This window comes from Electrona antarctica, assembly GCF_951216825.1.
Source record: "Electrona antarctica genome assembly, chromosome: 18".
Classification (NCBI taxonomy): domain Eukaryota; kingdom Metazoa; phylum Chordata; class Actinopteri; order Myctophiformes; family Myctophidae; genus Electrona; species Electrona antarctica.
The window spans coordinates 4,088,002-4,115,379 of record NC_136799.1 but is presented as its reverse complement, the minus strand read 5'-3'; the positions used below and the strand labels follow the sequence as shown (position 1 = coordinate 4,115,379).

Sequence of the window (27,378 nt, the reverse complement as noted above, 5' to 3'; positions counted from 1 at the left end):
GTTTCACATTTCATCAGCAAAGCATCCGTTGTCTTCAGTGCTTTGTAGATGATCCTGTGGCTGATGTGTCAGTTGAACTACTGGCCCTGCTAAAGCTGCCGCTATTGCATCACTCTAACCCGCTAAGACCGGGAAAGAATCTGTGTCGTTTTAGATTTGAGCTACTTTTCAATCATTTTAACGGAAATATCCTAAAAAAATGGGGTTGATCCGAGGACTAGACCATTTGACATTCAATGTTCTTTTTCCACAAATGAGTGTTGGAAAATGGCGGTCATCTTATAATCAGAGTCGTCTTATATTCGGTACAATACGGGTAAATATTTGAAAGCCAACATTTTAACTCAAATCATTGCTTTTGTCCCTGGAACGACATGTTTTGAGATGGGAGTCAGTCAAATACATATAATTTTGGGGGTCCTTGACATGAAAAAGATTTGAGAACCACTGATAGAGAAACCTATAGTTTTTCAGAAAAACTGTAGAAGTCGTTTGTAGAATCGTCCCGAGGTCTTTATGGGTTAAAGCTGCTTCCAGTGACTCAATGACTCAACATTTCACAACTTCAAGCAGAAGCGAGCCACCCTCCACCCATCCCAGCAACATACCCACGCACGCACTCGCACGCACGCACGGACGCACGCACGGACAGTTATTTATGAATCCGGCCTGCCTTGGCTCGTGACATAAATGTATCCCTATATACGCTTCATTTTTTTTGTAAGATGGAACAGTAACCGAATGTTTTATCTGAAACATATCGTCTCTGTCGGGCAGAAACCTCAATAGCCTACAGTATGTCAGTGGCAGAAACCTCAATAGCCTACAGTATGTCAGTGGCGTTCTACCATTTAAACCTCAATAGCCTACAGTATGTCAGTGGCGTTCTACCATTTAAACCTCAATAGCCTACAGTATGTCATTGGGATGCATTTCCTGGTCCATGGTAGGGGGCGGGACTGCGACGCTCTATAGTCATCATGGTCACCTGTATTGCTCCACATCTTCTACTCCAGTGGTTCAGAAACGTGTTTGGCCTCAGAGGCAGTCAGTACCCCCTTTGGCCTCAGAGGCAGTCAGTACCCCCTTTGGCCTCAGAGGCAGTCAGTACCCCCTTTGGCCTCAGAGGCAGTCAGTACCCCCTTTGGCCTCAGAGGCAGTCAGTACCCCCTTTGGCCTCAGAGGCAGTCAGTACCCCCTTTGGCCTCAGAGGCAGTCAGTACCCCCTTTGGCCTCAGAGGCAGTCAGTACCCCCTTTGGCCTCAGAGGCAGTCAGTACCCCCTTTCCATTATTTCGGAATCCAAGACGTAGCCCCGTGTATACGACTACAACGTTTTGCTTAGAAAGTATTGCCATGAAAAGTCCAGTCCGTCAGTATAGTGACTTTAACGTTAGGTCTCAAATGCTGCTGTGCCCGAGGCCGGCTCGATGGTTCCAAAAGCTGCCATCTGTCAGAGAGAGATGGGGACGGCAGCTTGTCCGAGGATGGCCCTTCTGTGGCCCGACTCTGGAATCTGAGCAATGTTTCATGTCGTCAAAGTGCAGTAAACACAATGGAAGTGTGCAAGTTGAATTTCGCTGGAGGTGATGAAAAATACATGGAATGCTGTGGAATGGTCTTTGAAAGAGCACGCACGCACGCGCACACAAACACACGCACACGCGAGCATGTAGGTGAACTTACACTTTTAAGCTCACATTCGGAATGGTGGTAACATTAAAGCTGCAGTCCGCAATATAATGTCAATACTGTACAACAGAATATATACGGAAAGTATTACTTCGGCCGTTCAAGGACTGATGTGGAGGAAAAGATGGTACTCAGTTGAATTAGCTCAAGGACGAAGTAAACGTTTTTTTTTCTCAAAATGTTGTCAAACTCTGTTGGAAAATATCAGATCTACAAGCTCTGCAGGTGTTGCACATACACAAGAACAGTCAGACATCCAAGCAAGAAGAGGTTAAGTCAGCGGTGCCTTCATTCAGACTGAGGACAAAAAGAACAGGATGATGGTGACGATGCAAGCTGTTTTGGGAGTTAACTTACAACATATTGTCTTATCTCTAAAACGCTTGGCCCCTTCCTTCCGAATCCATTATCCTCCCGATGTTACGCGTCATGCTTTTTGAGAGCATAGTGCCAGCAGAACATGCACATAGTTTGGTACTGCAGATATCAAAGAAATGTCTATGTCTATATCTATGCAGATATCGCAAAGATATTTCAATCTTGAAACCCCATGAGTACCACAGACGAATAACAGTCTAAGTCCACACTATTGATCCATAATATATAAATGATAGATAAGGGTTCAGGACAACGAGGCCTTTTCGTGGAGGGGTCAGTCTGAAATTTGGACTTAGACTGTTTTTCGTCTGTGGGACTATACCCTGCACTTCCCTGCAGTGGGCAACATGACAAATAGTTATAGGTCACATGTGATCGCACACGTACATTTTCAACTCTGAGAAAGAAAGAAAGAAAGAAAGAAAGAAAGAAAGAAAGAAAGAAAGCCTACTTAGTCATTCTTTGCCACCATGCCAGTGGTGCCATAACATTCGTCATTCTTTGCCACCATGCCAGTGGTGCCATAACATTCTTGAATTTCTGGCTGCTATGTCAAACTTAAGCCCAAAACCTCTAGCTCGAACCAAAAGGAAATAGCAAATTCACTCGTAGGATTATTGAAGTGATCGAGAGTCACATACACACACCCTGTTACAACTCACACACCTTCAACGGCAGATACAACACAACAGACATCACAATCACATCATCAGCATTCAATAAGGGCCTGTCTTGCCCCCACCCTTCTCCCATTGTTTATATTGTGTTTAGTTTCCAAGATGGCCGCAGCACCAGGAGGGGGTGGTTCGGAGGTGAGCGGGCTGCATTCAAGACACTTGCCTTGTGTCTGACAACAGCTTTGATGGATGTGTTCTGCCCCCCCCCCCCACATCAAACAAAATGTTTGGTCAGACCATATGGGCTTCCATTGGAAATGCATTGAAACGGCCATTAAACACAGACACAAGACAAACACAAGACAGGTGTCTTGAATTTGTGAATGCAGCCCAGTAAGGGCATATGTCGACCCCACCCCCTCCTGGTGCTGCGGCCATCTTGGAAACTGAACACAATATAAACAATGGGAGAAGGGTGGGGCAGAGAAAGGCCCTAATTCCAGAGACACAACCAGTTACTGAACACACATGTTTCATTGCCACCCAGTCATTGGGCCCCATAATGACGCCAATAGTACAGCATCTTGAATCACACACAGCATACAACACAAGCAGCACCAGCAAAGAAGCAAAAAAACAAAGTTCTTACCGTCTCCATAGTCATCTCCATCCTCCACATCTGGCTAGCTGGCCAGTACTTTCCTCCCAGTATCAATGGCACCGACCAGCCTCATTCTCCTGGCTGCCACCTTCTCACTTCTCAGCATTGGATGTTTAGCAGGGCCAGATCTACCATATGGGCAGCATGTGCGGGCATCAGGGGGCCCTCAAAAATATATATATATTGTTTTTAGCTCCAGGGACATTTGCCCCATTTTGTTATTATCTAAAAAGAGTCAAAATTAGTGTTTTATTGTTGGTGAGAATGCAGCTGAACATTCAACAGCCAATCTAGCGCAACAATGCGCTAGATTGGCTGTTGTTCAAAGTGGGCGGGCCCACTGTGCCGCGTGAGGACAGGTGACAGGTGGAGAGGTGATTCTGGTGGAATATAAGAGTGCGTCTGTCAAGCATGGCTTTGTTTACATTTTGCACTGCACGCATATAGTGCGTCAGGAGGTGGCTCGACAAAAACACTGAAATACATTGGCACTGGCGGATACTCTCACCCATTTGCTTACTATGTGGGTCAAATAAAAAATAATGTATTTGTTACTGCCTGGCTGTCACTCTGGGGCAGGGGAGGTGGCCGGGAAATCGGGAATAGTCCAAAATAACCACATAAAACCGAGGAAAGAAAACGTTGCGCGCCCACAGGTCCGCGCATGCATGACATGTGCAGGGTGGCCCTTCAAGCTTCAGTGCCCAGGGGTCCTTAGAGGTTCTAATCCAGCCCTGATGTTTAGTACTGCACATAGCGTCCTCCTGGTGGTCAGGGCAGGCTCTAGGGTCCAGCATTCACAGCATGGGCGACTGTGGCTCAGGAGGTAGAGCAGGTCGTCCAATGATCCATGGGTCGGCGGTTCGAATCCCGGCTCCTCCTGTCTACATGTCGAAGTGTCCTTGGGCAAGACGCTGCACCCCAAATTGCTCCCGATGTGCTGGTTGGTACCTTGCATGGCTTCCGCTGCAATCGGTGTATGAATGGGTGAATGTAATGCACAATCTATGTAAAGCGCCTTGGATAAAGGCGCTATATAAATGCACCATTTACCATTTACCATTTATGTCACTGGACTCAGGGCTGAGAAGAGGCTGAGCTTGGCGGTCTGGGGTCATCACCCTGGCTCGTGTACCTGCGGAGTAGGCTGAGAGAAACACCATAAGCTTTGAGTAGAAGTAAGTAAGGTAGAAAGAAAGGAAGTGAGCTGACCAAGAGCCCCAGTACTGTACTCTGTACCCTGTCATAGGGTACAGAGTACAGTACTGTACTCTGTACCCTGTCACAACTCACTAGCAACAGCAGACAATCATACACAGCCTGTATACGTATACTGCGTCCATCCGGTTACAACATACACAGCCTAGGCTGCGTTTTACAATTCTATGATAGAATTGTAAAATGTGGCTGTTCGACTGATAGAAATGTAAAACGCAGAATTTTACAATTCTATCAGTCAAACTGCCTAGTTTTACAATTCTATCAGTCGAACGGCCTAGTTTTATCAGTCGAACGGCCTAGTTTTACAATTCTATCAGTCGAACGGCCTAGTTTTAAAATTCTATCAGTCGAACGGCCGCGTTTTACAATTCTATCAGTCGAACGGCCGCGTTTTACAATTATATCAGTCGAACGGCCGCGTTTTACAATTCTATCAATCGAACGGCTGATTCTTACAATTCTATCAATCAAACGGCTGATTCTTACAATTCTATCAGTCGAACGGCCACGTTTTACAATTCTATCATAGAATTGTAAAACGCAGCCGTTCAACTGATAGAATTTTAATGGATTAAGTCTATTTATTATTCCCTGTTGTGATTACAACACAAACGGATCAGCCCAGGAAAAAAAAGCCAGCCGGGGCGAGTGAACCAGACTTACCAGAGTGAAGGCAATCGTTTGGTTGCCGAGCCGTATAGCTGCAGGTTTCAGTTCACTGAGGCAGACGCCAGGGAGGGACAGCTGGCCAGGAGCGATGCTAACTGCAGCGCCGACACACAGGAGACAGCGGTAAGTATACAGGACTGCTGACAACAACAACACACCTGAGTGGGACGTGAGCGACTATACTGTGGCAGCAGAGTTTATGATCTCTAGCCGCAGAGCAGTGGAGGATGAACCATTTACAGTGCAGAGCAGCACCTTGATCTGCTGCCTGAGAGAGGGAGAGAGAGAGAGAGAGAGAGAGAGAGACAGAGAGAGAGAAGACAGAGAGAGAGAGAGAGAGAGAGAGAGAGAGAGAGAGAGAGAGAGATGGTTCACAGACGTCATGTGCTTCATGACCCTTGGCTTGGGTAAGCAGAGCAATGCAAGTCCCATTCACTTCTGTTATAAAGCCAAATGTTAAAAAGCAAATTAGCCTAGAGGCAGTAGTGATTGCGACATCATCTTGGTAAAACCATAAAGGAATGGATTTGGATACGAGCACCCGAGTTTTAAAGTAAAGTACAGATGAGAGCACCCGCACGAATCAGCGTCGCCGGGCAGGTGTGTGTACAACGGTTTGCGTTGCACGCGACGTCAGACCAGCTCATACATAAGGCGTTTCAGTGGTCCAGGACGACTATATTGCGTTGAGTGACCGACAGAGCCAAATACAGACATATATAGATAGAGTGTTTGGAGACAGACACACACACACATCCATAGATAGATGCAGTGGACGGTGAACAAGAACATCCAACAGAAGACGGATGGCCACAGGCCACAGGCACAGGTCATCGCCGTGGCGGTCGGTGACAAGGTGTACACGCTGCACTACACCAACAAGCTGTACCAGAGCGACGCCGACGTGCAGATCGTGGTGCGTGTCCTCAACACAGTGTCCATGCGCTGGACCAAGCTGTACCCGGCGGCGGCGATGGCCGTGCTCATAGAACGATCAGCCCTGGAGGTCCCGTCCAAGCGATACGGCCACTCAGCCGTGCTCATAGACAACGTCATCTATGTGTGGGGCGGCGTCAAGCACACGGGCGGCTACTGCAACGTGCTGTACGCGTTCGACGTGGACGCGCACCGCTGGTTCAAGCCGGCCGTCTCGGGCACCGTGCCGCAGGGCAAGGGCTACCACTCGGCCTGCGTCTCGGACCAGAAGATCATGTACATCTACGGCGGGTGCAACAACGTGACGCAGTGCAACAACGACATCTACCGGCTCGACGCCGCCACCATGACCTGGTCGGTGACCTGGTCGCTGATCAACACGCGGGGCACCCCGGGCCCCGTCCTCGAGTGCCACTCGGCGACCATGATCGGCACGCGGATGTACGTGTTCGGCGGCCACGTGGTCCTGGGCCATGAGGACCAGGACAACAACGTGCGCGTGTTCGACACGGAGACCAACTGCTGGCTGAGCATGCCGTCGGCGCAGCAGCGTCCAGGGGGCAGCCGCTGCCACTCGGCCGTGGCCCACGGCGGCGAGCTGTACATATTCGGCGGCCACATCCTGGGCCAGACGCCCAACGACCTGTGGAGGTTCAGCCCCGACACGAGCTCCTGGCGGAAGATGGAGCCGAGGGGCAAAGGCCCGCGGCGCATCTCCAAGGTGGTCTGCTGCAAGGTGGCCGACCGCGTGGTCGTCTTCGGGGGAAACAGGCACAGGCACGTGGCCAAGTCCGACCACATGTACATCCTGGACCTGCGGCCGAGCCTGAAGACACTGTGCAAGGTGGCGGTCATCCAGTATCGCCTGGAGCAGTCGGAGCTGCCGCACGACCTCCGATGGGAGCTGGGGGCCATGACCACCACCAGGAAGAGGAAGAGGAAGACCAGCATAGACGAATAGAATAGAGGCGGGGCTCTCTGACATCATCATATAAAAGATGGGTGAGTCCTTCCATTTGGCATTGGCCATTGTCGCAGGAAAGGGGGAAGTAAATGTTTCACTTTTCCCAAATTAACAGATTCCATTGACTCCAGCGCTCTGGAGTCAGTGCCAACCGAATGCGAGAAGACCCCGTGAAACGGCCATTTTCGTGCTACAGTGGATCACCTTCTCTAGCCTCAGAGGTCCTAATATGCTAACCGGGACGTTGTGATAATTTTTTTATTGAGCTCCTAACATTTTTGCTACAGGCTATGGGATCTGTAGTAGCAGTCGGTACCATAGCCCAGGTGGAGGGGAATTATTGATTTGTCATCTACTGTATTATTTTTGCTCCAGGGACAGGGCAGAAATGGATGCCAACTGACGAAGACTCCAGGGGCAGGGCAGAAATGGATGCTATATGAAGCTCCAGGGACAGGGCAGAAATGGATGCTATATGAGGCTCCAGGGACAGGGCAGAAATGGATGCTATGAGGAAGGCTCCAGGGACAGGGCAGAAATGGATGCTATGAGGAAGACTCCAGGGACAGGGCAGAAATGGATGCTATGAGGAAGACTCCAGGGACAGGGCAGAAATGGATGCTATGAGGAAGTCTCCAGGGACAGGGCAGAAATGGATGCTATGAGGAAGGCTCCAGGGACAGGGCAGAAATGGATGCTATGAGGAAGACTCCAGGGACAGGGCAGAAATGGATGCTATGAGGAAGGCTCCAGGGACAGGGCAGAAATGAATGCTATGAGGAAGGCTCCAGGGACAGGGCAGAAATGGATGCTATATGAGGCTCCAGGGACAGGGCAGAAATGGATGCTATGAGGAAGGCTCCAGGGACAGGGCAGAAATGGATGCTATGAGGAAGGCTCCAGGGTCAGGGCAGAAATGGATGCTATGAGGAAGGCTCCAGGGACAGGGCAGAAATGGATGCCAACTGAGGAAGGCTCCAGGGACAGGGCAGAAATGGATGCTATATGAGGCTCCAGGGACAGGGCAGAAATGGATGCTAACTGAGGAAGACTCCAGGGACAGGGCAGAAATGGATGCCAACTGAGGAAGGCTCCAGGGACAGGGCAGAAATGGATGCTATATGAGGAAGGCTCCAGGGACAGGGCAGAAATGGATGCTATTATGAGGAAGGCTCCAGGGACAGGGCAGAAATGGATGCCAACTGAGGAAGGCTCCAGGGACAGGGCAGAAATGGATGCTATGAGGAAGACTCCAGGGACAGGGCAGAAATGGATGCTATATGAGGAAGGCTCCAGGGACAGGGCAGAAATGGATGCTATGAGGAAGACTCCAGGGACAGGGCAGAAATGGACGCTATATGAGGAAGGCTCCAGGGACAGGGCAGAAATGGATGCTATATGAGGAAGGCTCCAGGGACAGGGCAGAAATGGATGCTATGAGGAAGACTCCAGGGACAGGGCAGAAATGGATGCTATGAGGAAGGCTCCAGGGGCAGGGCAGAAATGGATGCCAACTGAGGAAGGCTCCAGGGACAGGGCAGAAATGGATGCCAACTGCAGTGCAGTTAAATTGCCTCCTTTTAAATGTGTCTGCTGTTTCTAACGTGACCAGGAGTTATGGAGCATGATGCTCTCGTGTATGCCGAGTGTGCGTTATGGTATGGAAGTGACAATAAATTCATTCAGATTTTATTCATTCATTCAATTCATTTTTATTTATTCATTCATTCATTAAAATGGTTAATGTATGCATTAGTCATAATGTAAGTGCTTAATACAGGCCCACAGAGTCGTATTTCTTGTTTTTGCTCTGTCATGACGGTGAATGTGAATTTGGGTGAGTGCTGTGGAACTGGCTGTGGCCCTGGAATCATTGCTCACTTCTGCTGTGGGGATCCACATGTTTTTTGTTTGTTTTTGTTTTGTTTTGTTTTCCTCTGTGGACAAATTCTATTAATCAATCACTGTGTTGGTGTGTTTTCTGTATGTATAATTTTACTTGTGTTAATTGTTTCCGTAATGTTACCCGTCTCTTCGTTTTTCCCTGTTCCATTGAATCGGTTTGTTTATCCGACGTAGCCTACGTGAGATATTGTATAAGAACCTGTGTTATAGTTTAACCCGGGAAGCATCGGTGTCCTTTGCAGACACATTGCACGTAAGGTTATGAGCTCTTGAGGTGTGTTCAGACTTGAGGCGAGGATGTTTCCCCATGCAATGTGATTACATTCAAAGTCAATGCAAAAATACATGAATTGATGCAAATTTGCATCCGGTTTGCAGTGGTGGTGGTGATACGTATGCATGGTTGGCCACAAGAAAGGACTTGGCCTTTTCCACAAGAGAAAGTTGAAAACGGAGTGTGTAACCAAACCCTGTGCACATTGTTGGTCTATTTTATGCATCTGCAAACAAAACAAGCCCCAAAATCGGTCTCAGAGTCAACAGACAGGTTTATTTGTATTCTTCTGACATGCACAGTCAGTCATCCCGGAGGAAAACACACTCGGTGTGTCTTTGACAGCTTGACAGCAAATGATCTACGACTGTAGCTTAGCTTAGAATGATGTAGTCGTGTTATTAGTATCTGGTACTGTTGTGTTGTCTTATTACATGGCTTGGTTGAATGCTTGATTCTGATTGGTCAATCGCTGAATTCAGCGGTGAGTTATGTCTTGATAATGACCGCTCCGCTGTATAACAGACCGCTGCCTAATCAAACCCTCTGAGCACCAGTTGCGTGACTGCGCCCCGCTTGATTTACTGCTGTTTCCAACATGACAGCCATGTAAACACACACAAACACACACACACACGTGAGTGACACACAATGTCATTTACATCTAAACATTGCTCTCAAAAATGTTTTTGAAAACATTTGAGAGAGAAATAGACAAAGCAGTAAAACCCGAAAATGGATTCTATTTTATCAACTCACTTCCTTGTTTTCCGACAGTGCTCCAGCCCTGCAGCTGGACAGACGCAGCCATGAGCGCGAACTTATGGAATACTTTTTTTGTTGCGTTTTGGGTCAATTTATGAATCTATGTTAGGTAGCCATGTAATAAGCGGGATAATATCTGGCTAGGTGGTCATTGTCGGGAGATAATTCACCTTCAGGGTGATTAACCACCTCGACTTCGCTTCGGTGGTTAAACTCCCTGTCTCCCGACAATGACCACCTAGCCAGATATTATCCCTTAATTAGTATGTGTAGTTCAGCGTCCAGAATCAAGCGATACCTCCGGTGTGACAGCATCTTTCACAGAGCCACGCCCCTGTGACAGTAAAGACCCTTGTTACTTGTACTGTGGTCGGCTGCGTACAGTATGTAGGTCTGTCCTCGGTGGTCCCCGATTGGCTGTTGACGGTGACGTAATTAAGATATGTTTCAATGTTGGGTGGGTAAAAGGTACTGCGATCGGTGCTCTTATTGGCTGTTGATGGTGACGTAACTACGTTCGGTATACGTTCCAAGGATGGTATCAGGTCAATAACGGCTCTAAAGGATGTAGAACAGCAGCTGTAATAGACATTCGTTATAGTAGCAGTACTTGCGCGCTCTGCTTGCACACAAGTAGGCCATGTGGCCTACTTGGTTCACATTACTTGGCATCTCGTTCGCATCTCGACAGAGTGCATTTCTAGTTGTAAGTAAGTAGCCTTGCCGAGCCATGAGGCCCATAGGGCAGGAGCCTATCTCCTGTGTCTGTAGCGTGAGGCAGGTTGATGTACAAGTACACCCCCTGGGTGTAGTGGTACTCGGCTATTATTTATTGTATTGAATAATGTAGTATTATTTATCATAATGATGACACCAGTCAGCTCCACATTTGGGCATGGTTTCAGCCAGTGTTGTTTTTGGCAGCACATTTTAGTTTTAGTCATAGTCTCTTGAATGGCTTCCATTTAGTTTTAGTCACATTTTAGTCACCCGGAATGTTTTAGTGTTAGTCTAGTTTTAGTCGACTAAATCTACAGTTGATTTAGTTGACTAAAGTGTATTTTGGTGGGCGTTGATGCTATCGTAATGACTGTTTTCACACTTGCTGAAAATAGCTAATCTACAAGCTTAGCTTGTAGATCGGCTATTTTCAGCATGCAACCAAGTGTGAAATAACTTATACTGGATCTCTTGTCCACTAGTGCAGTGGTTCCCAAAGCGGGGTCCGGGGACCCCTAGGGGTCCTTGAGGGAGTTCCAGGGGGTCCCCAGCAAAATGATAAAGTTAGGAACCAAATGGACCCTTATGGGTCTGTAACTCAGAGAGTGTACATTCGTACACTCAGGGGTCCCAGAGATAAAAATGCCATTAAAAAGGGGTCTGTAGAGCCCAAAGAATCTTCTCTTATGGGGGTCCTTGGCATGTATTTTCAAATGGAGGTCCGCAGGCTAAGGAGTATCATTTTGGGGGTCCTTGAGATGAAAAAGTTTGGGAACCACTGCACTAGTGCCTTCCTATGCCCCACCACTGCCCTGTGGGACAGTAGTGTAGTGGCTGGGCACTAGTGCCTTCCTATGCCCCACCACTGCCCTGTGGGACAGTAGTGTAGTGGCTGGGCACTAGTGCCTTCCTATGCCACACCACTGCCCTGTGGGACAGTAGTGTAGTGGCTGGGCACTAGTGCCTTCCTATGCCACACCACTGCCCTGTGGGACAGTAGTGTAGTGGCTGGGCACTAGTGCCTTCCTATGCCACACCACTGCCCTGTGGGACAGTAGTGTAGTGGCTGGGCAGTAGAACCACTGCACTAGTGCCTTCCTATGCCACACCACTGCCCTGTGGGACAGTAGTGTAGTGGCTGGGCACTAGTGCCTTCCTATGCCACACCACTGCCATGTGGGACAGTAGTGTAGTGGCTGGGCAGTAGAACCACTGCACTAGTGCCTTCCTATGCCACACCACTGCCCTGTGGGACAGTAGTGTAGTGGCTGGGCAGTAGTTTGCAGGGCAGTGGGGCAGTAGGTTGCAGGGCAGTGGGGCATGTGTAATGCCAGGGCAGTAGGTTGCAAGGCAGTGGGGCATGTGTAATGCCAGGGCAGTAGTTTGCAGGGCAGTGGGGCATGTGTAATGCCAGGGCAGTAGTTTGCAAGGCAGTGGGGCATGTGTAATGCCAGGGCAGTAGTTTGCAGGGCAGTGGGGCATGTGTAATGCCAGGGCAGTAGTTTGCAAGGCAGTGGGGCATGTGTAATGCCAGGGCAGTAGTTTGCAGGGCAGTGGGGCATGTGTAATGCCAGGGCAGTAGTTTGCAGGGCAGTGGGGCAGTAGTTTGCAGGGCAGTGGGGCAGTAGTTTGCAGGGCAGTGGGGCATGTGTAATGCCAGGGCAGTAGTTCAGTGTGCATGGCAGACCGGTGGGACAGTTAGGTCATGGGTAATCATGGCAGACCGGTGGGACAGGTAGGTCATGGGTAATGCATGGCAGACCGGTGGGACAGTTAGGTCATGGGTAATCATGGCAGACCGGTGGGACAGTTAGGTCATGGGTAATCATGGCAGACCGGTGGGACAGTTAGATCATGGGTAATGCATGGCAGACCGGTGGGACAGTTAGGTCATGGGTAATGCATGGCAGACCGGTGGGACAGTTAGGTCATGGGTAATCATGGCAGACCGGTGGGACAGTTAGGTCATGGGTAATGCATGGCAGACCGGTGGGACAGTTAGGTCATGGGTAATCATGGCAGACCGGTGGGACAGTTAGGTCATGGGTAATGCATGGCAGACCGGTGGGACAGTTAGGTCATGGGTAATGCATGGCAGACCGGTGGGACAGTTAGGTCATGGGTAATCATGGCAGACCGGTGGGACAGTTAGGTCATGGGTAATGGGACAGTTAGGTCATGGGTAATGCATGGCAGACCGGTGGGACAGTTAGGTCATGGGTAATCATGGCAGACCGGTGGGACAGTTAGGTCATGGGTAATGGGACAGTTAGGTCATGGGTAATGCATGGCAGACCGGTGGGACAGTTCGGTCATGGGTAATGGGACAGTTAGGTCATGGGTAATGCATGGCAGACCGGTGGGACAGTTGGGTCATGGGTAATGGGACAGTTACGTCATGGGTAATCCCTCAAGACCTCCGCAGCTAAAATCTGTCAGCAACAAACTCTGTCATGATTGTAGATTTGTTGTTAGTAGGAATGTAATCAAAGATGAGGAGGGCTGAGGACGGACCAAGGGTTAGGGTTAGGGTTGTTGTTAGTAGGAATGTAATGAAAGATGAGGAGGGCTGAGGACGGACCAAGGGTTAGGGTTGTTGTTAGTAGGAATGTAATGAAAGATGAGGAGGGCTGAGGACGGACCAAGGGTTAGCGTTAGGGTTGTTGTTAGTAGGAATGTAATGAAAGATGAGGAGGGCTGAGGACGGACCAAGGGTTAGGGTTAGGGTTGTTGTTAGTAGGAATGTAATGAAAGATGAGGAGGGCTGAGGACGGACCAAGGGTTAGGGTTAGGGTTGTTGTTAGTAGGAATGTAATGAAAGATGAGGAGGGCTGAGGACGGACCAAGGGTTAGGGTTAGGGTTGTTGTTAGTAGGAATGTAATCAAAGATGAGGACGGACCAAGAGGGCCAACATCCTGTCATCCACATTACAATTAAATTAAATTCAACATGGGTTTTTCAGAAAAACTGTAGTAATATTTTTAGAATTGTCCTCAGGTCTAAATGGGTTAATATAACGTGTACAATGACAGGCCCCTCTCCTACCGTTTTACAATTTACAATTTAGCAGACGCTCTTAATCCAGAGCGATTTACTGTCACGATCTGTGACATTTTCTGTTGTGCTTTTGTTTTGTAGTATTTTTGATCCCTTGGTTTCCTCTGTTGCTTGTTGTTACCTGTGTTGTCTCACCAGTAGGCCTACCCTGATTACCCTAGTGTTTCCACCTTGTCTTGTTAGTCTTTTAGCCAATCATTGTGTTGATTATCTGTTGAATTCACCTGTGTCTTTGTGTATTTATACTCCCCTGGTTTTTCATTTCCTTTGTCAGATCATTGTTTTTGTCACTAGTGTTTTTGCTCCTAGTGTATTCCTAGTTCCTGTTCTCTTCGTGTTCCTAGATTTTGGAAATAAACGTCCTACTATTCCACTACGTTGCCTCTCTGCCTCTGTCCTGCACTTGGGTCCGAAAACCTCCTGCCTCGTACTGTGACATTTACATTAAGCAATAACAAAAGCATGGCATACATCACATATATAAAAAGTAGTTATCATGAATCATGCGTAAACTAAGAACGTAACAGTGGAGTATCTATGTTAACTATACATACTATACTATATAATATATTATACATGTGTACTATAAAGTGCTATGACTACATAAAGTGCAATTCTAGAGCTGTCTACGTAACAAGCTATAAGTCTGTTTAAAATACTATCCAAGTCTACATAATGTGCTATCTAAGGGGCTAGGCTAGGGCAAGTGCTACGGGCCATGGTGGAGTCTGAAGAGGTGGGTTTTCAGACTACGGCGGAAGATTGGGAGTGAGGCTGCAGTTCTGACTGTGATGGGAAGTGCATTCCATAGTTTTGGAGCCAGAAGGGAGAAGAGTTTGGGACGTGTGGAGCGTTGTCCCGGCGTTTTTAGTGAAGGTACCTCCAGCTTCCCTGCGTTGGCTGATCTGAGTGCGCGGGAGGGTTTTTATCCTGCTATAGGCCTACCGTCTCCAGTACAGGGCTGCTGTTGATGACATTGGCCTGAATAGGCTCTGTGCACAGAAGCCATTTTGGAAATACATTGGGAGTCGGGACTCTTCCTGGCTTCCTTCACAGGTGTTACCGATGATACTAATGAAGGCTATGTTCCATTCTGGTCAGACAGAGTCAGTGTTAATGATACTAGTGAAGGCTCTGTTCCATTCTGGTCAGACAGAGTCAGTGTTAATGATACTAATGAAGGCTCTGTTCCATTCTGGTCAGACAGAGTCAGTGTTCATGATACTAATGAAGGCTCTGTTCCATTCTGGTCAGACAGAGTCAGTGTTAATGATACTAATGAAGGCTCTGTTCCATTCTGGTCAGACAGAGTCAGTGTTAATGATGCTAATGAAGGCTCTGTTCCATTCTGGTCAGACAGAGTCAGTGTTAATGATACTAATGAAGGCTCTGTTCCATTCTGGTCAAACAGAGTCAGTGTTAATGATGCTAATGAAGGCGCTGTTCCATTCTGGTCAAACAGAGTCAGTGTTAATGATACTAATGAAGGCTCTGTTCCATTCTGGTCAGACAGTCAGTGTTAATGATGCTAATGAAGGCTCTGTTCCATTATGGTCAAACAGAGTCAGTGTTAATGATGCTAATGAAGGCTCTGTTCCATTCTGGTCAAACAGAGTCAGTGTTAATGATGCTAATGAAGGCTCTGTTCCATTCTGGTCAGACAGAGTCAGTGTTAATGATACTAATGAAGGCTCTGTTCCATTATGGTCAAACAGAGTCAGTGTTAATGATGCTAATGAAGGCTCTGTTCCATTATGGTCAAACAGAGTCAGTGTTAATGATGCTAATGAAGGCTCTGTTCCATTCTGGTCAGACAGAGTCAGTGTTAATGATACTAATGAAGGCTCTGTAAGGGTTCCAAGTGTCCCCTTACAGGTGTGTAAATCTGAGTTCCATTGAATTCTCTGTCACTTGTATTGGCTATATGCGGCACAAACGCAAAGCTCGGCCAATCGGTTAAGCCAGCGGTTTGGGTTGGCCAACCAGCGAGGCCGATGCGTACAATGCAGCGTATTCAGTGCATCCTCCTCAGACCTACAGTATATACAAGTCTCTTTCAGGCTACCCGAATTGTGACTCGGCATCGCACACCCAAGGGGTCATAATGACACACATGTGCCAAGTAAGTGCTTTCTGAGTTACGCCCGAGACAGAGTGGCCGACACAGATTTGGTGAATTCATTCATAGACAAAAAAAATCACACCCGTGTGAAGTGAGGGGCGCTAATATATTAAAGTCTGACTCATGTTGATTAGGTGAGGTAATGGTGATGTAAAACAAACGGTGTAAAATTTTCCTTCATTGTCAATGGCGTTTACAAAACAAACATTGAACTAAAGACAAACATTAAACAAAGACAAAAATAAATAAATCACACTTGTGTGAAGTGAGGGGTGCCCACTGTATTTATATCGGCCACATGACGTCATTTAGTGCCCAAAAACAAACATTAAAGTCCATAGACTTGGCTGCCATATGACGTCATCTTCAAAAGCCAGGCATTGGAGGGGCTAGTGCCTCTCAATAAAGGAACATACGGCATAAACCACTCCTCCAGATGACCACACCATAAACCACTCCTCCAGATGACCACACCATAAACCGCTCCTCCAGATGACCACACCATAAACCGCTCCTCCAGATGACCACACCATAAACCGCTCCTCCAGATGACCACACCATAAACCGCTCCTCCAGATGACCACACCATAAAGAAGTGAGTCCGATACATCTCTGCTACCATAGCAACCGTGATGCCATCAAAGTACACTGTCCAATCAGTGTGCAGCTGTGACGCTCTAGCGTTGAGGTTGTCTGGGTTATAAATAAAACGTGTTGAGAAGAACACGCAGTAATATATACTGCTGAAGACCACGGTGGATCCATGATGGCAGACAAAAGAATCCTCAAGGAGACCCAGCGGCTGCTCGCGGAGCCCGTCCCGGGCATCAGAGCGGAGCCGGACGAGGCCAACACCCGCTACTTCCACGTGGTCATCGCCGGACCGCAGGACTCGCCCTTCGCGGGCGGGACCTTCAAACTGGAACTCTTCCTCCCGGAGGAGTACCCCATGGCCGCACCCAAGGTGCGCTTCATGACCAAGATATACCACCCCAACGTGGACAAGCTGGGGAGGATATGCCTGGACATCCTGAAGGACAAGTGGTCTCCGGCCCTGCAGATACGCACTGTGCTGCTGTCCATCCAGGCGTTGCTGAACGCGCCCAACCCGGACGACCCCCTGGCCAACGATGTCGCCGAGCAGTGGAAGACCAACGAGGCTCTGGCCATAGAGACGGCCAAGGCGTGGACCAGGATTTATGCTCACAACAACAATATCAAACTGTAGAGCCGTCCCTATACCGCAACAAGCGGGGGTAACGAGTGGAGGCAGAGTGTCGATAGCTTCTCGTCTTCTCCCAAGACCCTCTCCCTATACTTCCATTTGCCCTTAAACACTTGAAGGCCTTTATACGTTGTTGACTGGATTCCCCTCAAGGGCTCACTGATATGCCCACTGACTATCTCCGGTGAAAATAGACGATCTACAAGCTTGTTAGCCTGGGCAGCATTCCATTTTGGATTCATGAACCGGTCGGGAGCGGATGATATCGCTACGTCATAGGCTACGAGAGCTTTTATTGTTATTCTTCCGGTTTGAGGGAAAAGGAAGTTCCGTTTGATTGTTCCTGCCTGATGACTACAAAACAATACTACATTACATAGCGATATCATCTGTTCCAGACCGGTTCACACGGCACTTTTGGAACAGAGACCAGGCTTTCCTCCGAGGTGGAAAGCCTGGTGAGGCGAGGTTACAAGCTTGTAGATCAGCTATTTTCCCAAATGTTTTTTAAGACATGAGGGGAAAAATAAGCTGTAAAGAAGAGACAACTGTTTTCCCACAACTGTTGTGCAATACAACTGGATCTAACTGGTTTTCGGGAGGCAACTGCCAACCTGCATCAATCATAGAATTATAATAAATGTAGACAACTGAGGACTGCCCCACCCTCACATTCATTTCAATGAAGTTGCTCACCCACCCACCGCACTGGGCAACAGAAATTGTATTAGAGCACCAGGCAGGTACAGTAGGCCTTCAGATGATAGAAACATGCGCAGTAGGCCTTCAGATGATAGAAACATGCGCAGTAGGCCGGCCTTCAGATGATAGAAACATGCGCAGTAGGCCGGCCTTCAGATGATAGAAACATGTGCAGTAGGCCTTCAGATGATAGAAACATGCGCAGTAGGCCTTCAGATGATAGAAACATGCGCAGTAGGCCGGCCTTCAGATGATAGAAACATGTGCAGTAGGCCTTCAGATGATAGAAACATGCGCAGTAGGCCTTCAGATGATAGAAACATGCGCAGTAGGCCGGCCTTCAGATGATAGAAACATGCGCAGTAGGCCTTCAGATGATAGAAACATGCACAGTAGGCCGGCCTTCAGATGATAGAAACATGTGCAGTAGGCCTTCAGATGATAGAAACATGCGCAGTAGGCCGGCCTTCAGATGATAGAAACATGCGCAGTAGGCCTTCAGATGATAGAAACATGCGCAGTAGGCCTTCAGATGATAGAAACATGCGCAGTAGGCCTTCAGATGATAGAAACATGCACAGTAGGCCTTCAGATGATAGAAACATGCGCAGTAGGCCTTCAGATGATAGAAACATGCGCAGTAGGACGGCCTTCAGATGATAGAAACATGCGCAGTAGGCCTTCAGATGATAGAAACATGCACAGTAGGCCTTCAGATGATAGAAACATGCGCAGTAGGCCTTCAGATGATAGAAACATGCGCAGTAGGCCTTCAGATGATAGAAACATGCGCAGAAGGCTTTCAGATGATAGAAACATGCGCAGTAGGCTTTCAGATGATAGAAACATGCGCAGTAGGCCTTCAGATGATAGAAACATGCGCAGTAGGCCTTCAGATGATAGAAACATGTGCAGTAGACCTTCAGATGATAGAAACATGCGCAGTAGGCCTTCAGATGATAGAAACATGTGCAGTAGGCCTTCAGATGATAGAAACATGCGCAGTAGGCCTTAAGATGATAGAAACATGCGCAGTAGGCCTTCAGATGATAGAAACATGTGCAGTAGCTTTTTAAATGCGGAAATCTTGCTTTAATAGCCTACTCCTCGTGGTCCTGGGGGCTTGGCTTCAATGGGTACACTTTTTTTTTCTTCCTGAAACGTGTTGTGATCTTGTAGATTGCCGGATTCGATGAACAGTTTTGGTGTAGAGGGGACCAGGTTTAGGCCCCAGGGGACCAGGTTTAGGCCCCATGGGACCAGTTTTAGGCCCCATGGGACGAGTTTTAGGCCCCATGGGAAGCTCACAACACATATTAGCAAAACAATCAGATTTTCTTTTTTCAATTGATTGCTTGAAACAAGATTATTAAGGGTAGGGGAGAGCCGCCACGGTTGTAACGCATCATGGTTGTAACATGCACGTTATCTCTTGATTGGTCAACGCCATCATGACGCCATCGCGTCAGTATGTGTACAGCAACATACTCTACGTGCCCAGGAAGTGTTTACCTTCATCCTACGGGGAATTATTGGCGAAAAACTGACTTTTCTCAAAATGCGTAAAATTTTACACCTGGAGTATATGTGGGCTACAATTTTTTTCTTTGATGTTGGTGAATAAAAATCCACATGGATGTCTTCATGCTTATGTTCTTCATTAGTTTGCATCGTGTTTAGACGGAATGCACATTCATTCTGGTCTGTAAGCAACGCCAAAGAACAACTTGCAAAAGTGGGTCAATATCCATTAAATACCATTATAAGTCATATTTCCATATTTGTCATATTGGCCAAAATTACATGTTCAGTCAGTTGTCTTTCATTACAGAGTGTATTCTAAATTAGTTTAGGGTTGTATAACATTGTACAACTCAATCAATCAAACGTTTGTTTAATCAATGTATTTTCCCATTGAACTGACTCAAACGCCCAAACTGGTACACCCGGTACTATTTAATATTTCCCTTATGTTTGATACATTTTCTTATCACATCCATGGTATGAAAACAATGTTAAGGAGTTGCTTCAATGAAATATAATTGCTTTAAGCTGAAAACGATATGTTTAATGGTGTTTTCTAGCGTTGTTACATTTATCACGCATGCCATACAATTAATCCGATATGCGCAGCAAATGTAACACTGGAACAGCGTCCACGTTCGGTTTAATAACTCCCGACCTGTTTTATCAATTGAAAAACTTGAAGTGGTTTATGGTAGCAGACATGTGTAGGTCCGTTGCCTGAAAATATTACATATGTAGATAAACGGATCTCTGAGTAAAAAATCACACCCGTGTGAACTGAGTGGTGCAACTACACATTTATTGTTATAGTTACTGTACATTAGAACCAGGAAAGCATCTGTGTCATAAGTACGTCACATACTAACCATAGCAACCATGCTCACCCGTACAGGCACAAACACACACGGGTACTAACAAAGCCAGTTGTTGGAGTGGTTTGCACCACTCAAAAAATGAAACGTGCAAAGTGTTTCAACCGTAACGTAAGGCGGCTCTCCCCTACAGTACAGTCAAAGATGCAAAAAGGATAACACAAAAAAACCTAGGGTCTTGTTTCCATTGTGGTCCATTGTACTAAATTAACTCAGCTACATACAATACTGTAAGGGGATTGATGTTGGTTTATCACCCTAGTGTAAGGAATAAGGGGGGGGGAACTGATTATTTTCGGTCCGGGGGCATAGTTGGACCTTTGAGGAGGTCACACTAGTTCTGATATGCGCGCGTTGTGGTGTAATGTGTAGACTGAAATGGAGGGAATATATTTGATCAACAAAGAGTTGAATGGAATTCCTGTCTGTGTCTCATTTCCAATAGGTATCCTTCAGGATTATAATACAATAAAAACATTTGAGATCAAATAAGGCTCAATAAGTTTATATTTTCAGAGAGATAGCAGACCTACAAGTCCATAGCGCGCCACTCGGTGGCGCGCTATGAGCTTGTAGGTCTGCTATTTTTCACAAAAAATCGTGAAAATGCAGCACAAATCTTTGAAAATATATTCTTTCAGAGGACTTTTTTTTTTTTTAATGCAATCAAATAGGACTTTTCTGGGCTGTGAAGGCCAGAAAGTAGTGTTTTGCCACTCAGTAGGCATTCCTGTATAACTTCCGGGTATGATGATGATGTCACGCGCATACCCTCTCTCTACACCCTCATGCCAACTACCTCAGTAGAGTGAGTGTCGGACTCCCACAGCCACAAAGAGGGAGCGACAACTACCATCTCCTATAGAACAAACAAGGTTGATTAAGTTCTCTTCCATTGCACTGCCACCAACATGTGGAATTCCCACCACAACACACCATCCATTAAAAATAGGTGGATCTCTGCATGGCTTCGGGCTACGTGCGCTCACAGTCACCGCTCAGGTATAAACAGTTAAAGTTGCAAAGTAGTAGCCATTTGAATTCGGCACGGTACTTGACATGGTGTGAAACTGGGGGAGGTGGGCGCCAGTAAACCTATAGACCACATGGGTACTTGGTGCGTCTAGTTTTATATCGTTCACAAACTTGCGCGGCTAACAGCCTGAGCTGTGCTCGTGTGGCAAGGCCCCAAGGTGACTTCTCTTGAATCTAGGGGGACGCGTTCTAGCGTGCACGCACGTGCACCGTTCCGTCCCTGTGCGTGCACGTCAAAACATTACTGGTACCATGGCGTGGTACTGCGTTCTACAAGCATGACATCACTGATCTGTTCTACACACAGCTGTCTGTCTGCGTCCATGTTATGCCCATATGTGGAGACAAATACTTCACATGGGTTACAAAATCCTGGGATAAAAATGCATATATCATTTTTTTAAATCACACCCGTGTGAAGTGAGGGGGTGCTCTACTGCTCTTATCATCATGACGTACAGCACTATGACATCATCAGACACTTGTCCATTCGTTGTCAATGAGAATTTAATGTTTGTGAACATACCGGCACACTAAAAGCTGGATATAGGGGGGGCTATAGCGCCCCCTCAAACAAAAAGATACACCGGCGCCCACCCTCCCCCATATTTAGACTCCGCAACACAACGTCAGAAATGTACATGGATGACGTTATCAGGCCACGTCTCGTTTACGTACGGACTCCGTCGGGTGGAAACCTCACATGTCCAAAAAACTGTTACTTTTCAGGATTCTAATGAATAAATAGCAAAAGTAGCAGATCTTCAAGCTCAATTATGGTTCGTGGATCTGCGTCTTTTGATGCTTTTGTGTATAGTATCAGTGACATAGAGTCTGTGGGGGCCGGGGGGGCAGGGCCCCCATGAGGAATTGGACCAGGGATCTCGGCCCCCATGAGGAATTGGACCTGAATATATATTCGCCTCGGTTCGTCCCGTTTGTGCCGCATCAGGTCGTGCCCGTTCGCGCAATTCTCGTCTTGCATTGACTTTGTATGTAATCGCGCCGCTCTAACCATCCAAGTCTGGCACCTTAACACGTCTGTTTTCCTCACTGTCCGGGGTGGGGGGTGGTGGGGGGTGGACCGCGTTGCCTGTCCCTTGTACACATGCAGATCAGGCATTGGCCCCCATGAGGATTATGAAAACTATTCGTCCCTGTATAGTATGATCATGTTTAGGCCAGGGTGTTAATTTAGGGAAAAGACAAAACAAACATTTAGAACATGGAGATAAGAACTGTCGGATGAACGGCCAAGCAATAACTTAAAGGGCGGTGCGCTACAGTGTTGAGTGTGGGGGGAGGGGAACCTAATCTTGCAAGCCGCTGAACAGATCTTTGCCTAATGTGTTGTTCACTTCACACACACACACACACACACACACACTGGCAGTGGGCCAAGAAGCACCTCCACTCTGTCCTAGCTCCCTCCCCACGCTGTGTCCTAGCTCCCTCCCCACGCCGTGTCCTATAGCTCCTTCTCCACTCCTGTGTTCTAGCTCCCTCCCCACGCTGTGTCCTAGCTCCCTCCCCACGCTGTGTCCTAGCTCCCTCCCCACGCCGTGTCCTATAGCTCCTTCTCCACTCCTGTGTCCTAGCTCCCTCCCCACGCCGTGTCCTATAGCTCCTTCTCCACTCCTGTGTCCTAGCTCCCTCCCCACGCTGTGTCCTAGCTCCCTCCCCACGCCGTGTCCTATAGCTCCTTCTCCACTCCTGTGTCCTAGCTCCCTCCCCACGCTGTGTCCTAGCTCCCTCCCCACGCCGTGTCCTATAGCTCCTTCTCCACTCCTGTGTTCTAGCTCCTTCTCCACTGTGTCCTAGCTCCTTCTCCACTCCTGTGTTCTAGCTCCTTCTCCACTCTGTCCTAGCTCCCTCTCCACTCTGTCCTAGCTCCCTCTCTGCTCGGGTGCATGCTTTTGGTTAGACATACCATTGGTCCGATATCTCAAACCCTCACCTCCCACGGGGCAGCACACCTAAACCTAACGTTAACCCTCTCCCAACCCTTAATGCACCTCTCACCAACCTTAATCCGGTCGTCCTAACGCACCCCTCACCAACCTTAATCCAGTCAGACCAATGCTATGTCTAACCAATGCTATGTCTAACCACAGTATGCCTTAGACTACTCAGTCCTGTCATAGTGTTGTTGTTAAGATGGATAGGGCTGAGGGGACGAGTGGCTCCTCAATTCTTATACCCTTTTCTGTATCAAAAAGGGAAAGGTAGCCCCAGATGTCTGCATATAGGTCCAATGAAAAGCGTCACTGAGCCGCGGTAATCAGCCACTCACCCAAACACATCTCTGTTTTTACTAACAACCGTTTCGGTGGCCACCTTATCACCTAAAACTGGAGTATGAATAGGCCTAACGCTGAGAGTGCACATATGGATCCATAGGGGGCGCTGTGGCCTAATATGAGAGTGCACATATGGATCCATAGGGGGCGCTGTGGCCTAATATGAGAGTGCACATATGGATCCATAGGGGGCGCTGTGGCCTAATATGAGAGTGCACATATGGATCCATAGGGGGCCCTGTGGCCTAATATGAGAGTGCACATATGGATCCATAGGGGGCCCTGTGGCCTAATATGAGAGTGCACATATGGATCCATAGGGGGCGCTGTGGCCTAATATGAGAGTGCACATATGGATCCATAGGGGGCGCTGTGGCCGAATATGAGAGTGCACATATGGATCCATAGGGGGCGCTGTGGCCTAATATGAGAGTGCACATATGGATCCATAGGGGGCGCTGTGGCCTAATATGAGAGTGCACATATGGATCCATAGGGGGCGCTGTGGCCTAATATGAGAGTGCACATATGGATCCATAGGGGGCGCTGTGGCCTAATATGAGAGTGCACATATGGATCCATAGGGGGCGCTGTGGCCGAATATGAGAGTGCACATATGAATCCATAGGGGGCGCTGTGGCCTAATATGAGAGTGCACATATGGATCCATAGGGGGCGCTGTGGCCTAATATGAGAGTGCACATATGGATCCATAGGGGGCGCTGTGGCCGAATATGAGAGTGCACATATGAATCCATAGGGGGCGCTGTGGCCGAATATGAGAGTGCACATATGGATCCATAGGGGGCGCTGTGGCCTAACGCTGAGAGTGCACATATGGATCCATAGGGGGCCCTGTGGCCTAATATGAGAGTGCACATATGGATCCATAGGGGGCCCTGTGGCCTAATATGAGAGTGCACATATGGATCCATAGGGGGTGCTGTGGCCTAATATGAGAGTGCACATATGGATCCATAGGGGGCCCTGTGGCCTAATATGAGAGTGCACATATGGATCCATAAGGGGCGCTGTGGCCTAATATGAGAGTGCACATATGGATCCATAGGGGGCGCTGTGGCCTAATATGAGAGTGCACATATGGATCCATAGGGGGCGCTGTGGCCGAATATGAGAGTGCACATATGGATCCAAAGGGGGCGCTGTGGCCTAATATGAGAGTGCACATATGGATCCATAGGGGGCGCTGTGGCCTAATATGAGAGTGCACATATGGATCCATAGGGGGCGCTGTGGCCTAATATGCAGAACAAACTGGGGGTCCTTGAATTGAAAAGAAATCACACCCGTGTGAAGTGAGGGGCGCTAATATATTAAGGTCTAACTCATGTTGATTAGGTGATGTAATGGTGATGTAAAACAAACGGTACAAACACAATTTACAATTTACAATTTAGGCATTTAGCAGACGCTCTTAATCCAGAGCGACTTACAATAAGCAAAACACAAACATTAAACGCCTTAACAATAAAGAGACAATATGACGTAATGAGCGCATTATGACGTCAATCTTCCCTTCATTGTCGATGGTGTTTACAAAACAAACATTGAACTAAAGACAAACATTAAACCTGTGGAAAAAAAGCTTGGGAATCACTGGTCTATTCTATGGACCTACTGTAAGTTAGTATGGCTGACAGATGGTCTATTCTATGGACCTACTGTAAGTTAGTATGGCTGACAGATGTTCTATTCTATGGACCTACTGTAAGTTAGTATGGCTGACAGATGTTCTATTCTATGGACCTACTGTAAGTTAGTATGGCTGACAGATGTTCTATTCTATGGACCTACTGTAAGTTAGTATGGCTGACAGATGTTCTATTCTATGGACCTACTGTAAGTTAGTATGGCTGACAGCCTTTTGATTGTGCTTAAGCCTGATTGAGTTAACAATTAAAGTTCCACTGTTTGTTTGTGAGTATGTTAATACAATACACAAACGTGTCGGTTCAGTGTTTCTCAACCAGTGGTCCAGGGACCACCAGTGGTCCTTGAGCGGGTTCCAGCTAGGTGGTCCTCAGCTAAATAATGGAGTTGGTAACCAAATGGACCCTTATAGATCTTTAACTCGAGAGTGTAAAAATGCTCTCTCAAGAGTTAAATTATTGTTAATCTATTTGTCTGCATTAGTAAATTTACAAGATTACAAAGGGTTATATAATTTACAATTACAACAAACCGAGAGGCTAAATCCCATCAAATGGTGGTCCGTGGCTCAAATGCAGAATAAACTAGAAAAGAAGTGCCCCTCTGGGCACAGGTCTCCAACAGGCCAGGTCAGGTTGTGGCCTCCTGGTGGCGCTATAACAGGCCAGGTCAGGTTGTGGCCTCCTGGTGGCGCTATAACAGGCCAGGTCAGGTTGTGGCCTCCTGGTGGCGCTATAACAGGCCAGGTCAGGTTGTGGCCTCCTGGTGGCGCTATAACAGGCCAGGTCAGGTTGTGGCCTCCTGGTGGCGCTATAACAGGCCAGGTCAGGTTGTGGCCTCCTGGTGGCGCTATAACAGGCCAGGTCAGGTTGTGGCCTCCTGGTGGCGCTATAACAGGCCAGGTCAGGTTGTGGCCTCCTGGTGGCGCTATAACAGGCCAGGTCAGGTTGTGGCCTCCTGGTGGCGCTATAACAGGCCAGGTCAGGTTGTGGCCTCCTGGTGGCGCTATAACAGGCCAGGTCAGGTTGTGGCCTCCTGGTGGCGCTATAACAGGCCAATGTGAAAAGGGTGGGATATATTCTTCAGCCTAGTAGGAAAGTTTCTGAAAGGCTTTTTGTTTCAAAAGGGCCAATCCTGCAAACTTTGAAAGCCAATGTTAGCCAATTAGGATGGAATATGAAATATCGGACAGATCCATCTTGAACACATGACTATAGAGATGGTGTGTAACAATTTGCGGGATTTTTTGACAGAATCTGGAGGAGTAATATAAAAAAATGTGTTTTTCAAAAGTCAGCCTCCTGGTGGCGCTATAACCGGCCGTTCTGGACATTTTGGGGCAGAGTTTCATCGTTGGCATCCAGGGAGTGTGTGTGCAAAATTTGGCATCGCCCGGGTTAACGGTGCCGGAGATTAGCTGTTCACAGACAGACGGAGACAATAATGTTCCTTTTAATGTAAACCACCAACTCCCTGCTCTTCTCTCCTATTGAGAACTATCGATCCTGTAGTCTGGTGTGACACCTACTGGTTGCAGGCAGTACTGCCTGAAGGTTGACATTCTATTTAACTTCTGAGCAAGAATGTGTACTCAGCTGTTAGATCAGTGAGTGTAGAGCTGGGGAACAAAGAGTTGATTTCCCCCACACTACACAGGGAACTGTGCTTTTGAACTGGGTATTGCATATGATATAATCTCTGCTGTTGTTTACTGGCATGGCCAGACTAATGCATGTAGCAGAGTGTTGTATGCTGGCATGGCCAGACTAATGCATGTAGCAGAGTGTTGTATGCTGGCATGGCCAGACTAATGCATGTAGCAGAGTGTTGTATGCTGGCATGGCCAGACTAATGCATGTAGCAGAGTGTTGTATGCTGGCATGGCCAGACTAATGCATGTAGCAGAGTGTTGTATGCTGGCATGGCCAGACTAATGCATGTAGCAGAGTGTTGTATGCTGGCATGGCCAGACTAATGCATGTAGCAGAGTGTTGTATACTGGCATGGCCAGACTAATGCATATAGCAGAGTGTTGTATACTGGCATGGCCAGACTAATGCATATA

At 47.6% G+C, this 27,378-nt stretch overlaps 2 protein-coding genes across 2 annotated transcripts; both read left to right on the top strand.

Annotated features, from left to right (window-relative positions):
• Positions 1-6,003: 6,003 nt before the first annotated feature.
• Positions 6,004-7,134, top strand: LOC306942687 (kelch domain-containing protein 3-like; the record flags this gene model as incomplete). The annotated part of the gene is made up of 1 exon (XM_079528696.1): positions 6,004-7,134. The coding sequence occupies one exon, from the start codon at positions 6,004-6,006 to the stop codon at positions 7,132-7,134; it is 1,131 nt and encodes a 376-aa protein (XP_079384822.1).
• Positions 7,135-16,747: 9,613 nt separating this feature from the next.
• Positions 16,748-17,209, top strand: LOC306942686 (ubiquitin-conjugating enzyme E2 N-like; the record flags this gene model as incomplete). The annotated part of the gene is made up of 1 exon (XM_079528695.1): positions 16,748-17,209. One exon carries the CDS (start codon positions 16,748-16,750, stop codon positions 17,207-17,209), a length of 462 nt encoding a protein of 153 aa, XP_079384821.1.
• Positions 17,210-27,378: the final 10,169 nt, after the last annotated feature.